At 36.4% G+C, this 18,597-nt stretch overlaps 1 protein-coding gene across 4 annotated transcripts; it reads left to right on the forward strand.

Annotated features, from left to right (window-relative positions):
* Nucleotides 1-1,054: 1,054 nt before the first annotated feature.
* LOC110789123 (ABSCISIC ACID-INSENSITIVE 5-like protein 2) lies at nt 1,055-12,984 on the forward strand. 4 transcript variants are annotated; one of them, XM_056843573.1, is made up of 6 exons: nt 1,055-1,269; nt 1,532-2,328; nt 2,454-2,525; nt 5,531-5,565; nt 6,438-6,502; nt 12,701-12,984. In XM_056843573.1, the coding sequence occupies exons 2-5, from the start codon at nt 1,804-1,806 to the stop codon at nt 6,490-6,492; spliced, it is 687 nt and encodes a 228-aa protein (XP_056699551.1). In that variant the 5' UTR covers nt 1,055-1,269; nt 1,532-1,803; the 3' UTR covers nt 6,493-6,502; nt 12,701-12,984. The 4 variants fall into 4 exon arrangements, with proteins under 4 accessions (XP_056699551.1, XP_056699550.1, XP_056699549.1 ...); XM_056843572.1 differs by lacking the exon at nt 6,438-6,502; XM_056843571.1 differs by lacking the exon at nt 5,531-5,565.
* Nucleotides 12,985-18,597: the final 5,613 nt, after the last annotated feature.

Raw genomic sequence — 18,597 nt, forward strand, 5'->3', positions numbered from 1 at the left:
AGCAAATCTATACTTTAGTATTTAAAAAGCAAAACCATAAATCTATAGATGACATGTGGCATCCCCTTTTTTCATGCATCATTTTTTGACATGTGACATCCCCTTTTTTAATTCATCATTTTTTCCCAATTGTTTCTTATATTTTACGACTCTAGCACCTTTTCCACTTCATATTCTCCATTCAACATCGATTTACCATTTTAATTCATATATCAGTATTCAACGTTTTCCACTTCATCTCTTTCTTTAATACTTAATATTAATTTCATCATTTAATTAAATTTATTTTTATAAAGTATATTCTTTTAACTTTCAAATTTCTCACCTCTTTTAAATCATATATTCCTACTCAAATACAAGCCAGCCCTCCAAAAAAATTGAATTTCAAAAGACAGTTTAACAACCACTAATTGCCCGTTCTTGGAACGGCTTAAGAGCTAGTTAGCTTAAACAAGCTAATTTGCTTGACAACTAACTCCAAAAAATGGTCAAATAATTAATTGACAAGTGGGACAAGTAGAACCAATTTAAATAACAAGCTACTCCCTCTGTCTCTTTTTGTTTTTTACGTTTGGTATTTTGCACGCGTTTTAACGACTAATTAATGTGCATTGAGATTCTTCTAAGTTTTCATGTAAACGAGGAAAATTACGTTTATTTATAATGTTTTAACTCTTATCAAAATTATGGTATGGGGAAAATGAGAAAAAATTAATGTCTCTATGGAAAAGTGTGAGGGATTAAATGACTCAATTGATTTAATTGGTTAATATAATAATTGGGTACAAATTTTGATAGAATATTAAATCATATATGTGATAATATTAAAGGAAATGTAAAGAACATTTTGAAACACCAAAAAAGGAAAACGTAAAAAATAAAAAGAGACGGAGGGAGTAGTTGTTAGCCATTGAAGCACAAATTATCTAAACAATGTAATAGCTTGAAATCTTATGTGGCATAACAAGGTAATTGTCAAATTAGCCTACCATTAGAGATGCTCTAAGTGACATTTATTTAGGAACGGATGGAGTAATCATCTAGGACGGACGGAGTAATTAAGAATCCAACTTGGGAGTCTATCTTCAGAAAACTCCGGCATAACGAAGAGGACTTGAGCAGTCTCTCTCCTCGAAAATAGGCCACGATTGAGTGCCCTTTTTGTTCGAGTCTTGTTCCCTACTACGTGGAATTCATCGGTTGGGAAAACACCTAACAATCGTCCTACAACTATCACTCTTTTGATTCCCTTTTAATCCATTTCTTTAGGTAATCAATCATCTGTCTTTTTCTCTATAATTTATGTTTGAAATTTCACCTCTTGAAAAAACCCAGAAATAGAAACAAAAATATTAAGAAGCTTTTAGTAGTTGAAACATGAAACTGTGTTTTTAGCCATAATGACTTATGGGGTTTTCTCGGTTTGTTTTTGTTAATCTGTAATATAATTTAAAGTTTTTTTTTTAAAAAACTGGATAATTAATTGATATTCGGATGAGTATTATATTATACACTGGTTTATATGTTGCAGATGAACTGGGGAGTTGTGGAAAGCTACTATCAGAGGTTTAACACTAAATTATTGTGTTGTTTATGTAATTATTTTCATGATTTTAGGGTTTTTGTTGACCTTTATGATGATAGGTTTGATGGGGTAAGTGAATGGGGGAATTGCACCTAGGTGTTGTTAGAGGGGTTCTCAATTTTCTGCATTGCAAACTGAACAGTCTAGTGTACAAAATTCCCGGTATATCCAGAAGCTAGATGAGAGTAATTTGGTGTTTTAGGCGTGAATAGGAAATCATGAATATTGATGAGTTTATTAAAAATGATTGGAACCCTGAAATCCATCAGCCTTCCGGAATCAAAAGAAGAAATGATGGTTCTTCAATTAAGTCGTTACAAAGTCAGGGGAGCCTACAATTGTCGAGGACAGCTAGTGAGAAGGTTGTTGATGATGTGTGGAGAGAGATACAGCAAGAGGATAGGATTAAGAGTACTAGTAGTAGTAGTCAAGGAGTGAAGAGAGAGCCTTCAATAGGTGAAATGACTTTAGAGGACTTCTTAGCAAAAGCGGAAGCCATTGATGAATCTGCTTTAGATCCTGTAATGCCTTTGCCTTTGCCTTTGCCTTTGGATATGGATGCTACTGTACGATGTTTCTCACAGCAAATGGGTTTATCTCCGGCTCCTTCAATTCGTGGATTATCTGATACGTTTGAGCGGAAAAGGGATAATCCGGGTACAATGGAAAGAGGTTTTGAAAAGAGGCTGAAGAGGAAAATTAAAAATAGGGAATCGGCTGCTCGTTCTCGTGCCAGAAAACAGGTGTTTTCTTGTTCTGTATTGAAGTATAACCGTGAAAGTTATTCTTGTTCTGTATTGAAATATAATCGTGCCACACTGTCGATTTTAATGAACCTTCATTTTGTTGTATCTCTAAATATATACAGGCTTACCACAATGAATTGGTCACCAAGGTTTCACTTCTCGAGGAGCAAAACATGAGGCTCAAGAAAGACAAGGTACTAGTGATTCTTGAACTTTGAACTCTCCTAGTATGGTACTGTTGTTGTCTTCTCTGATGGATGATTTCCTTTCTTTCTACATCTTTTTTGTATCATCTATTTGTCAATCGTATAACTTGCTTTACTTATAATTTTATGTTTGTTATGTCGAATGACTCTATTTTGTGTTTGTAATGTATAAGATTTGGCTGTTCGAAGAATTCATGTCAAAAAGTTTAGTATAATAACTTCACTGAATAAAATTTCTCATTGTTTATCTTTATAATGAGCGCTAGAGGAATAGTCTGCAACAACAACAAAGCCTTAGCCCCAAAATGATTTGGGGTCGGCTAACATGAATCGTCATTGTGTCCTCATTGTTTATCTTTATAATAAGCGCTAGAGGAATAGTCTACAACAACAACAAAGCCTTAGTCCCAAAATGATTCGGGGTCGGCTAACATGAATCGTCATAGGAGATCGTCATTGTGACCATAACAAACCAGAAATGAGCGGGAAGTTAAAAGAATAAACAATGAAGAGGAAGAAAGTAGAATTAATGAAAGTAAGATAAGAGGAAAATATACATATATTACAAAAAAAATATTATAAGAGATAATAAAAATAAATAAAGTTTAAAATAGATATAAGTAAAAAGAATTTTTCAAAATTACCACCTTACAAAGTCCACTTTTACAAACTTACCACCTTATAAAATTTTAATTTAAAATTACCACCTTATAAAATCACAAACCTTCAAAGTTACCACTTTTGGGTTTATTTATGTTTTTCCTCCAAAATTTTCACTTTTGGGTTTAAAATTACCACCTTATAAAATCACAAACCTTTAAAGTTACCATCCGTTAACAAAAAAATTGCCAAAATCCGTTAATAGGTGGTAACTTTGAAGGTTTGCGATTTTATAAGGTGGTAATTTTAAATTAAAATTTTATTAGGTGGTAAATTTGAAAAGGTGGACTTTATAAGGTGGTAATTTTGAAATTTTCCTAAGTAAAATAAGCACATTTCGAAATAGCATTTTTTAAAAAATAAAATAAAATAAAAATAAAAAGTGGAAGATTTATAAGTCAAATGAAGTCATCGACATATATTCTCTCCCTCCACTATGTCCTATCCAACGCCATATTCTCCTCAATCTCAAGGAGGCTCATATCATGCTCAATCACCTTCTTCCAAGTTTTCTTAGGTCTTCCCCTACCCTTTGCAATTCTATCACTTTGTCACTCTTCTAGCCTCATAACCGCGGCATCACTTGATATTCTGCTTACATACCCAAACCATCTTAAACGATTTTCTATCATCTTAAACTCAATCAGTGCAACCCCTACTTTTTTCCTAATAATCTCATTCCTCAAACGATCCTTTCTTGTATGCCCACACATCCAACGTAACATGCGCATCTCCGCCACATTTATCTTATGCACATGGCAATGTTTCACTGCCCAGCATTTCGTGCCGTATAACAACGCCGGTAAAATTGTCGTGCGATAAAATTTTTCCTTCAATCTTTGGGGCATGCCTGGATCACATAGGAACCCCATGACACTTTTCCACTTCAACCAACCTGCTTTTATTCTATGAGCCACATCACCATCCAATTCCTCATCCTTTTAGATAATGGATCCTAAATAACGGAACATTTCAGAACCTTGGACAATTTTCCCATCTAAGGTAATCGCCCCTGTCTCACTGTCTTGGACTCCACTAAACTTACACTCCATATATTCCGTCTTGTTTCTACTCAGCCTAAAATCCCGAGATTCCAAAGTTTGTCTCCATAACTCCAACTTACTTTCCACTCCTTTTTTTGTTTCATCAATCAACACAATATCATCTGTAAACATCATGCACCATGGTACACCATCTTGAATTGACCTTGTCAATTCATCCATGACAATAGCAAAAAGAAACGGGCTAAGTGCGGAACGTTGATGCACTCCAATCGTAATGGAGAATTTTTTCGGTCTTACCAACACTAGTACGCACACTCGTGCTAGCTCCCTCATACATGTCCTTGATGATATCAATATACTTCCTCGGAACTCCTTTCCTATTTAATGCCCACCAAAGAATTTCTCTCGGTACCTTATCATACGCCTTCTCCAAATCAATGAAAATGGATGGCCTTATAAGATGGATGGCCTCCATAGTCGATCTCCCACGCATAAATCCAAACTGGTTCTCCGAAATTTTCACAGTTCTCCTTAATCTTTGCTCAATAATCCGCTCGCTAGAGGAATAGTCTAAGTTATGTTATTTAATCCTACTTGAATTATATACCGTATTGCATCTGGTATTAGTGAAATTGCTTTTTCTTCCTCTTTTGATGTTTCCTTTATGTAGCAAGGGGTTCACCATTATATGTCCAGACTTTCCCTTTTTGGAACTTTTAGAAGAGTCATTCCAAATATAGAATTAAGCAGAATAAAAGAAATACTGAAATACTGAATGCCATGTTCCAAATTTCAGACACCCGTACATAAACTGGGAATAAAATCTATATTTCCTCTATAACTCTGATAATCTTTCTAACACTCTGGTACACAAGACTGTTCCTCTCATTTCATTCCAACTGGACAGCTGCAGCTAAGCCTGCTTCCACAGTCAGAACCTTTGGCTTTGTTCCCTTGATATGATTGCATGACCAATTAATAATCTTCTATCTGCTGAAATTAACACGGGGATCTCCAAACATACCACATAGGCACATACACACGACTTTCCAGAGGTCACACCGCTAGTTTCTCAGACAACATGCAAAAACTTGACTTAAGCCGAATTCCCTCCTCCAGCAAGCGGTCTTGAACGGGCTGCCTTTTGTGTATCATAAACCAAATGTACATACTATCTCTTGTTCAGATGATGGATACCGTGAGATCTTAGTCCATGCTTGCTTATTTCAAGCATGTAGTTTGCTTCTATAGACTTATTTTATTGAATGCTGGTGACAAGTCCTGATCCTGTTTTTCGAATAAATCTCTAATGGTTCCTTTTTGAGGCAGATACTTGCACCAAATTCAGGCAAGCTTTTCTTGAGGTAAGGCCGTAAGGGTGTAGATGATGTGGGTCCGTAATTTGGAAATTGGAACTGTGCAATTTGATGATTATTCTTTGTATGGGGTGTCCCGATGGTGATGATGGCCTGCTCAAAGAGATGCTACGCTAATTCATGTCTTAGATACTCAGTCTATATAGTTGATAGAGTCCAAACGATTCATGATGATGTTCTGTTATAAGTGGAATTTGTACTAATCAGGTTCGTCAGGAAGTCTAGTCATTGCTAACAATGTTAGACTGCCTCAAGGTTTAGCAATTGGTGAGAATGATTCACAGACTCAAGATGGCGAACTGGCAATGTTTTAGCTTAGTTTGGTGGATTTATTGGGTGATGCATGTCTTCGGTAGTTTGGTATATGAAGGCTGGTGAGTGTAAAGAACCTCCCTGGGAATGTGGTTGAGACTTGTCCAGCTGAAGCAGAATAATTGGAATAGGGAATTACAAATTTTGAAGTCTTCTGCTCATTATGAGGGTGGTCTTAGAAGGGTTTTCTTGACAAGTGTTAGTGTTAGGTCTCTCTAGGGGTTATTTGTGAGGATTCTCGTCTTCTGGTCTTGTTCCTTCTTCTTTAATTTTTTGTTACAGGAAAAAGAAAATAATGTTACTGATGTTATGGCATAGAATCATTTCTGAGGTCCACTTGCATTTGTGGTTATGCCATAAATGCTTTTACAAACATAATACTTCATGTATTCGTTACCCTTGATTGTTTTGTCTCCAATCTGTCTCCCTTCAGCAAAAGCTCCTAAACCTGACTAATCAAACCAAGTAAAATGTTTTTTTGAGTCTTCTAGCCAGCAGCTTCTAAATTACTTTATGTAATACCTCGCGATGAAATATTTGTCCTGTAGGACTCTCTCGTCATCAGGGGATCAAGGTACAAGACCATCTGTTGCTATACAGTGAGTGAGCAATGGTACAGCCCTTGCACATTCAGGATTAATTAAGCATTATGTTTTGATGTGAAGTGCCCATAATGCTAGTGAAGCCTCCTAAATAATCTTTTGGTCTGTATTTTTATCATTCTGCCGTTGTTAGCTTGGTTGTTTTACTCTAGATCCTATAGATGCTCCTTAGTACTACCATATGGTAGGAAAGTGCTGTTCGTGTCTTTTTTTACTTGGATGTGTTCTGTGGCTCACATGTGGTATCGGTATAAGGGGGTCAACCTACATCCTTGGTGCAATAGGAAAGAGGTAGTTTTTGTTGGACAGACCTTGAATCTGAAACCAACAGCTCTCCTGCATTTAACTGTAACCAAGATTTACCTATAGTTTTAGTCTTTTAGATGCTAAGAATGCTGATATACACTTGAACTTTTTATATATTGCTATATTCTGATTTATCTAATTGTGGGGATTAGATAATAATTTCTTATTTCAAATCCAAGATGTCAACACCATACTTAAGGTGCTTGTGATCCCAGAAGAATTGTGTTCTTAATTTGTTATGAATTTGAGATAAGAGTTAAAGAGGGAGAGAGATTTTCGATGTATGTCACGACGTATGTATGTTATGGGCCTAGTAGTTGATTGACTTGAAAGTTTTTTTGTCTCAATATTAGTATACTCCCGTCGTTCCTCAATACTTACAATTCTTGTGTTTGCACGTGGTTTTAGGAAGGCTTGTGGGTAATATGTGGAAATGAATAAACTAATGTGCAAATTGAGTTAATGGTGGTATTTTTTTATTGTTTGTGGAAGAGAGAAATAATAAAGAATCGGTGTAAGTGGGGTTAGTGAGCGAGAAACAATAAGGAATTCGTACAAGTGAGGTTAGTGAGAGTGAGAAACAATAAAGAATTAGTGGTCTCAGCTCTCACGCCAAAATAACAAGTGTTCCAAGTATTCAGAAACGGTCTAAAGTGGCAAGTGCTACGAGTACTTAGGAAGGGAGGGAGTATTATTTTGTTTATGAGGTAATATGTAAGAAAACAGAGCATTTCTATAGAGTTAACAATGTTTGTCTTGGTAAAGTGATAACATCCTTTTATTTTACGAAACAAAATGTTTGTTTTGGATCTAAAGATGATTTTGATGGTAGAGGAGTGGTATCCCTTTGAAGAAAGTAGTTATTGAGGCTGTGAGGTCACGAGCATCTCGTGGGGAAAATTATTTGCTTGTTTTTGTTGTCAAGGACCAACCATAGGGAGAGATTTCTCTCCTTTTAGATTGTGAGTTCATGAGGTGATATAACATGTAGGAAGATAATTTTAAAGCCTCTAGATGCTGGATTTTCTAGGCTTTAGATCAGGAGGAAGTTTCTACTTTATTTGTTGGTTATGGCCATCCATCTTTGCAAGATAGAGGCTGGAACAGGTTAGTTATGGACGATTTTGAAAACATTTGGGAAGGGGGAAATTTTCTCCATATTGTTAAACATATTTCGAATACTGAGAAAATAAATTATTGGCATCTGTATAGTTTCTGGGAAAAACTTGAGACCTCAAATTCTGTGGGGAAGAGGAGAATTCTTTGCAACTGGGGAAAGGAGTAGGCCTACATAACGTACAAAAGGGGGCCAAGATTTCACTTGCAGCATGTTTGTACATTGATTTGAAAAGGGCATATTTCTATCATTTCACAGTATGGCTTCATCCTCTGTTAATTAAGTTGAAAAGCTAACTCCTAAGATACAACGAGAGGAAGCTAATGGGAAGCAATCGACGCCATCACTGGAGCTATTGAACCAACAGGAACCTGTCTTTTCTAGCAGAATAATTTGGCAACCTATGTATGGAATCGTTGAAGTTCAGACGCAATGTCAAGTTCTTTTTCTTTCTGGCTATTCACATGGGTCTTCACGAGAGAGCTATATTTTTGTCGGCAAGGAGCTTTTAAGTGATTTTTTTTTTTGTTTTTGGTTTGAGAAGCACTAGTGACCTATGTGTAATGAGGTTGGAGTTTCTGTGGCCTATGTTTTGTTAGAGGAGATCACAAGCCTTATTAGTTTGGTTTGGGGTTTACAATTGCTAGAGCGAAGCTAAAGGAGGGGGATTCTCTGGGGGAGAGTTGCGTGCATAGACCTTGTGAGGGTTTGGTTTTCAGCTCAATGTTGCTACAGACTGAAGGATGCGCTGAGTGCTTTTGATCTTCTCAGGCGATTTTATTTGGAGGGTATATTGTAGTGTTGCCAAATTTTCAAGGTTGTGTTGCTACCATATGTGGTAGTGGCTAAAGGTCTAGTAGGTGAAATTTGCTTGTTTGGCAATTGGGTCTGTTTTAGAGGGCGAACAGGGGTAGGTTATTTGTCTATCAGTGAAGTGCTTTCTACTGTGCTTGCTTATCTTTTGTTTGATCTTATGTATGAATCTTATTAGGCGAATTGTATTGTGAGTTTGAGATAAATTTGAGGAGAGTGGAGCATGAAGTTGACTTGCTTAGTGACAAAGATGAGGGCTTGTTGCGTGAAGAGAGCAATCGATGTAGGATGTTCTTGTTCCAGATCATGAGAACATGTGAACTTTTAAAATTTGGATTCAATAATCTACTCATTGAGTATGCTGCTATTTTATTGTCCTTGGGGTGATGTGGGTCCTCACTGTAGGACTTATGGCTATTGCACCTTCAGGTGAGATTTGGTGTGTGGACTGAAAGCAAAAATAAGGTTTGGCATTTGGAGATTTTTGTCTCAAATAGTACTCTTACGAGAAGGTGGTTGTGGTGTGTTCCTCATGAACATGTATTTCTACGTATTGTGTCATCAAGCGCAATTGTGATGAAATGGCTAGGATGCTCCAGGCCTCTAAAGTACTTGTACTACAATAGCTAATCACGATTGTCCAGATAATTTTATATCTCATGTGCCTTTATCTTGTTCCTGTTAGCCCAATTTAGGATAGGAGATGTTTGTTGCATTGAATTCTTAGGAGGATATTTGGAAATGGCAGCAGTACCGGAATCATAATAAGTCCAGTCCAGGGGACAAATCAATACCTCGCTTTTGTTCAATTATAAATGAATAAAAAAATTTGATCCCTTTTTGTTTCCCAATTTTCTCATTTTATCCATTTATCCTAGATGTATGATGCTTCCTTGTCTACTTTTGTAATGCTTGGACTTGGGATTTACAATTACGAAGGCCGCCAATGACAAGGAGATAGAGAAGCTTATTTTATGTTTGTTCAAGGTTTGGGCTTTTCATTTTACAGAAGTGGATGATTCTAGGGTATGGATGGGTGAATCACTTGGGACCTCTCTCATTGTAGTAATTTTTGAAGCATACATAAGGATAAGGTGGGGCTAGTGAGAACTAACGGGGGGTAAAGTAACAAATAGAAGTTCTCATATACACAGCATGCACAACTTACCGTTGAGGCTGTTTTCGTGTCTTGAGTTCATGAACTGAAGGTTGCAATACGACAATGATGATTGATGGCTATGTTATATGGCTCATCACGTGAAATTATTTTGTAAAAGTAATGAAAATATCTGGTTAGCTAGTTTTTGATTAACTTTTCTGATATAGAAATCTTTAGGTATGATCTTTCAAGCCATTAGTTCTTTTTTCTATCTAATTAAATTTAGGTACTTCTCTTTTTTTTTTTTGGGTGCTTCCCAGTCACCAGATAGCAATGATTTACTGCTTCCAGCATAACTTAGGGGCTGTTTGGTTCATGCGAAGAGAAAGAAAAGGAAATAAATGATTCACCCCCTGATTCCCTTGCATGTTTGGTTCGGCAAGGAAAGGGCTTCAGACCACTTAATATGCGTTTGGTGTAAAAGCATGTCAGGTTCAATTATTATCTTCTACGGCCAACCAAATCCCAGACCAACCACCATAAATTGCTCCTCCATCTCTAACTCGGGCCGCACAACCAGCTACCGTCCCGCCTCTGCCCCACCTCCACAACAATCACATCTCCACTTCTTTCCTTCGACTTTTCACCATGGATGAGATCTTTTGTGGTCTAATCCCACCATTTCATGGTCGAATTGACCATTAAAGCCATATACCACGTTGTTAATGTTTAAATCTGTATCTTATTTGAATAACTCCTCATCTTTCTCAAAGTTCCAATGATCGTGGTAGATGGTTTGTGAGGTTTGGTGGTTAAATGGTTATGAAGTGGTTGGTGTTGGTGGCTAGGGCTGAGGGCTAAGGCGTAAGGGTGTTAGGGGCTGGTGGTGCGGTGATGTCAGTGAGGTGAAGGTTGAAGATGGTGACTATTGTCATTGTGTGTGTAAAAGTAAATGGAGAAACCTCAAGTCCCAGGTTAGACTAGAGAATCAGATTAGAGGGTTTTTGGTGAATTCCAAAATGAAAAAGGGGAAAAAGAAATTAAAAAACGCGTACCAAATAACTACTAGGGAAACTGGGTTCTAGTTCCCTTTCCCTTTCTCGATTCCCCCCAACCAAACAGCCCCTTACTCCCTTAGTATCAGTATACAACTCCTATGCTATTGTTGCGTAATAGGATATCTTGAAATCTTGTCCAATCCTTGAGCAGTTGTCTGAAATTCAGGATGAGGTTTCGTAAGATGTCATTCATCTACGTTTTGTAAGACCGATTTATGTATTCAGAGACCACAGAACCCTTCTTGTATGTACTCTTGAAAAGAGGGGCTGGTGGATGAGTTGTAGAATTTGATGGGTTGAGGACTTGAGGGTGAACAAATGAGTAATTATTATTTCAAGATAGGGCCAAAGAAATGTTTAGGAAACCTTAATTTATTATGAAATTTTATAAGGTACTATAATTAGAAGGTGTAATAATGCAACAGTAGAATGTGACTAGTTACTCTGTTGATGGTCCATGTTAACTGCAGTTCTTTGCTGCCATATAATATGCTGCTTAAGTGTTGGGGACATAACTTTCTGGCTAATTTTGACTGTAAAAGTTTGTAAGTCATCCAAGTTTTCATTGAAAAATGTGTATTTTCGTTAATCACATTCATGGCGTTGTTGCAACTTAATTTTCTGATGCAAGTTCTATCAAATTTTCATGTGAAATATCACGTCTCTGGTTTTGTTTCATAATTTATTTTGGTGTAAATGGGTGTGATTGTTATTTATGCATACTTGCATATGGGAGTGTGTGCGCGTTTTTGTGTCATATGGTTGAGCATGGACTGAAACTATATTGGTAACACTATTCTGCAGTGAATCTCATAGTAAGGCACAGGAGAAACACCTTGGCTGATAAACTGTCGTGCTCGGTTACTGTTTTTACGTATTTGTATGGTTCAAAATGAAACAGGAGAGCATAGACATGTAACATGTTGGTTTATCTATTACAATCCTTTTGTTACCTTTCTGCTTGGCTGGTGTTTATTTGGTTGAGCATTTGCTTTTCTGTGGATTGTTTTGGTTAGACTATAATACTCCTGACAGGGAGAACTAAACTATGGTTTTGCATGATATAAATCTAGTAGTAAGTGGCAAATTTTATCATACTTTCCGTCCAGGCCATAAGGTCTTATCTGACAGTGTATGCATATTTCACTGTCGAATCTCCTGTGATTGTGGCCTCAAATATTGGATGCTACTGAACATAATAACTGCTAATTGCTCTACACCTTCACCCCACTGTTTCAATATAGCTAAACTTTTGTGTTTTTCAATTTTTGCCAGCACTTGGGCAGAATATCCTTTGTATATGCATTAATTTTCTAGTTCTCTTTGCATATGCTTCAGTATATGAAGGCAAGCGATAAATCCCCCTCCCCTCTTCTTCCAAGAAAACAAAGAAAAGTCTTTCTTTTTTTATCAACCTCCGGAAGAAGTAAAAAGATCCAAAATCTGGATAAGCATTTATTTTACCACTTCCCTAAATAAAGTGGCGATTGGGCAATGGAGAAAAGGGAAAATTCGTCTATAAATGTATGAAGCTATGTTTTTTAATAGTTTGTGGTGTTTACTACTCTGTTAATCTGTATTTAGTGATTAAATTTTGAGAGACTATAGTTCGGTTATAGAGAAAGAATCTAGTTAAATTATTTCGGTTTGGTTTTCTTTCATTTAAAATTTATTTATCTTTCAGACATTCACTATCTATTTTCTGATGTTTCTGTTTGTAGCAACTGTAGGTTTCCTCTTACTTGTCTTCTCCATTTACTTGTGCTCTTTATTTTTGGTAGTTCTGGCTGTCTTAGTCGTTTGATTTCCATTACAGGAATTGGAGAGCCGTCTTCCTGGGGAAGTGGCTGTTGAACCCAAGTATCAACTACGAAGAACCAGTTCAGCACTTCTCTGAAGAGTCTGTAAAGATTTTGTAGCTATAGGTTTTGTGACCTTTTTTTAGCCTCACAACTCACAAGCAAATGTTTTGAGCAGTTCGGTTTCTGTTACTCTTGATGTTACAGTACATTCCTTCTCATTGACGGTTAATCCTTTAGAATTTGGTCTCTGTATAATTATGTTCATTTAATTTACATAGTTAATTAAAGTTTACTTATAGTTGCATGTTTTCAGCTGAAAACTGATATTTGAGACCATGGAGAATAAGTTCAATGGTAATCTGTAGTGAGACAAGTGACTTGATTATCGATTGCATTCTCATTCTACAGGAGTCCTTGGATCAACTTTTATAAAAATATTCTTGATTTGACGTTCCTCTGCCTCTAATGTTCTTGAAAGCAAAGGTGTTTTTTTTAAGACATTGGTCTTTGACATCCCAAAAGGCCAATGAGTCATTTAGGTATTTAAAATCTCTTTTCCTGGGAACTTATGTTCGCTTCTTGTTTAAGAGTAGGGACTGATTATTTTTACAAAGTCGCCGGAAAATACCGGAGAAAGGCATGATAGTTTTGTTAAAGTTATGGTTACTAACAGTAGGCTATATTGAGAATAAATGGAGTTGGAGCGAGAGAGTATATGAAGTGAGACGTGTAGATGGAAAATAGTAAGTTGAATTTTCTTTTTTTGAACCAAAGTAGAACTAGGATTAAATCAGAGGCATAGAATTGTTTCTAGTCAAAGAGTTTACACTTTACAACAGAGTAGGTTGATGAGTTTAGCGAAACATCGCTTAGACCCATAAGCACCCAATGAAAAGAAATTAGTGTCATCACTAAGAAGCTTAATACAATTCGGGGGAGAGGACTGAAAAATACTTCCTCCGTCTTTTAATACTCGCAACGTTTGGACTTTTGCCACTATTCATATAATCTACTTTGACTATTCTTAGTATTTTTTGTATAAGATAAAACATAGTCATGTGGGATCTTGTTAGATTCGTCTTAATGTGTATTTTCAAAATATCAACTTTTTATAATTTTTGCGTAAAGAGAATTTAAGATATAAATGATCAACGTTGTACATTGGCATGCGTGAAACTAATAAACGTTGCGAGTATTAAAAGACGGAGGAAGTACAAGTTTGCGGTGGCAAGTTAACATTAATCTCATAGATTTTGCCAACGGATAGCCACCCTGTTAGTTGCTCGATCTTCAAAAATCGGAGAGGTGACTTGCACCAGTTTCAGTTTTTCTATGCACTCATCAATCAGTGATGTATGCCTCGAGTTGCAGCCCTCATGCCCTGTAATCTCTTGGTAAGATGCTAAATCATTAGTAGCAACAATACAAATAGGCTAATTTTGGCCTTCCAGTCAGGATAGTACCTCCTTAATACCCAACAATTCAGCCATGAAGGCATCATTGGCATAACAACTGAAGGTACACCCTTCTAACAAAATATCATTGTAGTTCCTGATAGGTTATGATACATATGACAAAACATAAACCATGCGGAAAAACCTTAATGCCAGGAAACATATTATTTACACATAATCATTTAGCATAATTTAGGAGCATACACTTTGTAGCGTGCCCTCCCTAGCTGCGCCCGAACCGAACAAGAACAAGCCTTTAGGACTCCAAATGTCGTCCCTCCGTAGATAGTCCACAGTACGTCCGGATCCGCCTCAAGTTAGACCAACTAGAATCGCCCTTAAGGTTACTAGGAAATTCGGTTAAGTGTTTGCAAGTGTTTGGCTTATTTTTCTTTCAAAACTTACCCTTAGAATACTTCAATCCCATGTCCATAAATTATGACCCTAGGCCCTTATTTATAGAGGTTTGGAAAGGGAATTGGAATCCTAGTAGGATACGATTTAATTAAACTTAGAATCCTACAAGGACTCTAATTAATTAAATAATCCTTTTAGGAATAGGAATCTAATCATATACTAAATCCTAATAGATTTAGGAATTGTGCATGGACACAAACACACACACGCACGGAGCCACGAGGGCGCCCACGCGTGCGTGCGCTTGGCCCACGCTACGCAGCCACGCCTTGGCGCGCTGGGCCTGCCTTGCGGTGGGCCTGGCGCTGCCATGGGCTGTGCGTGTTGGCGTGCGTCTTGCTTGCTGGGCGATGGCCCGGCTTCGTGCTGGGCCTTCGTCCGGTAGGCCTCGTCCGATGTTAATTCGTACGATACGCTTCCGATTAAATTCCCGGTTCCGGAATTCATTTCCGACACGAACAATATTTAATATTTCCGATTCCGGAATTAATTTCCGTTTCGAACAAATATTTAATATTTCCGTTTCCGGAATTATTTTCCGATTCCGATAATATTTCCGATTCTGACAATATTTCCGATTCCGGCAATATTTCCATTTCCGATAATATTTTCCGATACGTACCATGTTTCCGTTTCCGGCAACATCCACGACTTGGATAATATTTATATTTCCGATGCGATCCATATTTCTGTTTCCGGCAATATCATCGTTTCCGGAGTATTCACTTGCTTGTGACGATCTCAGCTCCCACTGAAACCAAGATCCGTCGATTCCGAATATCCATAGATAGAGTATTTAATGCCATTAAATACTTGATCCGTTTACGTACTATTTGTGTGACCCTACGGGTTCAGTCAAGAGTAAGCTGTGGATTAATATCATTAATTCCACTTGAACTGAAGCGGCCTCTAGCTAGGCATTCAGCTCACTTGATCTCACTGAATTATTAACTTGTTAATTAATACTGAATCGCATTTATTAGACTTATCATTGAATGCATACTTGGACCAAGGGCATTATTTCCTTCAGTCTCCCACTTGTCCTTAGGGACAAGTGTGCATTACCTAATTCCTTTGTCGCTCGATGCTTGTTCTTGAACATAAGGTAAGAGTTGTCATCCTTATTATGTCCAGAGGTGTTTCTCGGTTTCAGAGTTCAACTGATCAAATAAACAGATAATCATAGCCTATGATTCATCCGAGCACGGCCATGCATTTCACAGTTTCTAGCTCTCCGAGTGGCCTTTTACAACTTTTAAGCATCTCATCCCGATTTATGGGAGGATAATCCCAATCTTGTAATCTTGAGATTAGACTTCGTTTGATAGGTGATTACCTGAGCATTGCCTTTATAGCCTCCTTTTACGGTGCGACGGTTGGTCAACGTCAAAGTAACCAGTTCTCAAACAAGTAATCTCAAATCACTCAGGTATTGAGGATTTAATGTCTAATAATTTTAATGAAATTTACTTATGACAGATTTTCATCTCTTATAGTAAAGTTTCATAGGTCTGTCCGATACTAGTCTTCCCAAAGTAAGTATCTATGCAAATGATTATGACATTGCCATGTCCACATATAATATAGGTTAAGAATCTTACTTAGATCCTTTGATGTTTAACTTAGTAAATGCTTATACATAGTTCAAACATTCTTTACTTAGATTTATTCACATGGGTCGAATATATCCTATGGAGTCTTTCGTGTTTGATTTAGTAAATGCCATTACTTAATCCAAAACATTAATATAAGATCTTTGTAAATAGATCTTAATACCCAGTATGTACTAAGTTTCGCCTTGGTCCATCATTGATGAATAATTTCAAATCTAAGTCATTAGCATTTGAATGTTATTTCACAATAGAGAGATATGTGTGTGATACACACAGGACCAATTAAGTTTTTATGTACTCCCACTAAACTTCTTATATATCTATAAGAATCATGTACATTTTATGAAACTAAAATACTTATTAGCTTCACTAAAATACATTTCTAATTCCCAATTGCTTGCTTAAATCTGTACTTAGATTTCATAAGCTAGCTTTCTTTTTCAAGCATTTATTTGGATCCACAAATCCTATGACATACCATGCACATAGTTTATTCCAACATTTTATTGAGGAATTATTTTGTCATCCAATTGCCATATGTACCAATATGCAATCATTGCTTGATTTATAGACTTGAGCATTACGATTATGCATGAGGTTTCAACACAATCCACGCCGTGAATTTGCTTGTAACCTTTAGCAACTAATCTAGCTTTGTGTGTGAACACAATTTCATGTTTGATGGTTTTTATCCTTAAAACAAACTTGCAACCAATAGGTGTGAAACTATTCTTGCAAATCAACAAAATTTCAATTTTGTCATCAAAACATTGAGTATGTTTTATGGCCTCTAACCATTTAAAACATTCGAGTCTATATATGGCCTCTAACCATTTTAGGGAATCTGGGTTTCGTCATAGCTTTCTTATAGGTCACAAACTCATTAATCTACATGATAATAGTTTGACTGCAAGTTGTAGGTTTCTTCACTATCTAATAGAAGAATTGCATAGTTTCAGTGACCTGAACTCCATGTTTCTTCACTATCTAATAGAAGAATCTCATAGTTTCAGTGATTTGAACTCTATGCCTACTTGGGTATAGAACATCAAACAATAGAATATCAATAGCCACTTGAAAGTCCTTTGAATATTCTGTTCTCCTTGAAGCACTTGTAAAGTCTTCTAAGAGATGTCTATTCTTTAAAAGCCACTTCTAAAGTCCTTAAAGAATAAGTTTGGATTTTCTGAAGCACTTCGAAAAGCCTCCGGAATGTCCGTTTATGTTTGTTGTTCGCCTCGAAAACTTTCGAGGTCTATTTTCTCCCACTTGTCATTTTGGAAACGAATCTCCAAAAGGACATTATTTCGAGCAAACAAACATTATGTTCTCAAAAATTCGTGGTAGAAACAATACCCTTGTGTCTCATTTAAATAAATCACAATGAAACATATATCTATACTTGGGCCTTAGTTTGTCGAATGACAAACACTAAGCTCCCACTGAGTTTTGCAACTCTCTAGATATATTTTATGAAAAGTTATTCTGAAATTACTTTTCAATAGCTTTGACGAATTTGGTTTAGTTTGGTGGTAGTTGAGCATTTTGTTTTAGAAATTATAGGAAAAGTCTTTATGATTCATCATTAATCGAATCAAGTACTAATTGACTTCGATTATTCCAACTAAGATATGCCATATTTTATGGACCTAGATTGTGAAATTACAACACACAATCATTGATGATCATATTTGGTCTCAAGTAATCATCAACATGATCTAACCTAGATCTTTATGATTTCTTGCCAAGTGGATTTTATACTTCTGAATCTTTGAACTAGCCAAACAGATTCAACTTATATCACATTTGAGTAAATAAACCTATATTCACTCAAATCCATGTGAAATAATAAAGTCATAAAATCTTTCTTTAGCTTTGAACTCTATTGTTAGGCGTTCTAACAATAGTTCATATCTTTTGTTACTTTCAACAAGTAAGACTAGTCGTCTTAAATTGGTCTAGAAATCAATGAACTTTCAAAAGTCCATCATAATAGAGCTTTTGAATGTTAACTTGTTGATATGGTCTAAGAAACAATGCCAAAGATTAGTGGAACTCAAATCAAGGGGTTGATTTGAACCTAGTAAAGTTCTTTAAAGAGTTGTTTGTTTTAATCAAGCATATTGACTCAACCTGTAATTGACCATTTCATTCAAATAAACAAACAAACATTGTTTTTGTTTTTCTTGAATGTGAGTCTTTCTGTGTTTGAAAACAGAAATTTAGGTATGTTGATTATGGAACAAAATAGCCATTAAGTTCCAGCCTTTGAAAGGACTTAAAACAAACTAGATGACCCTACAACTAATGTAGCATTGCCATGCTTCATTTCCCACTTGTAGGTCATTAGTGTATCCTAGCTTCCATTGTTTGAGTTATTACCGAAGTAAGAACCTCAAGCGGTATATGATACCAAGGAAGTTTGAT

This window comes from Spinacia oleracea, chromosome 4, assembly GCF_020520425.1.
Source record: "Spinacia oleracea cultivar Varoflay chromosome 4, BTI_SOV_V1, whole genome shotgun sequence".
NCBI classification, from domain to species: Eukaryota; Viridiplantae; Streptophyta; class Magnoliopsida; order Caryophyllales; family Amaranthaceae; genus Spinacia; species Spinacia oleracea.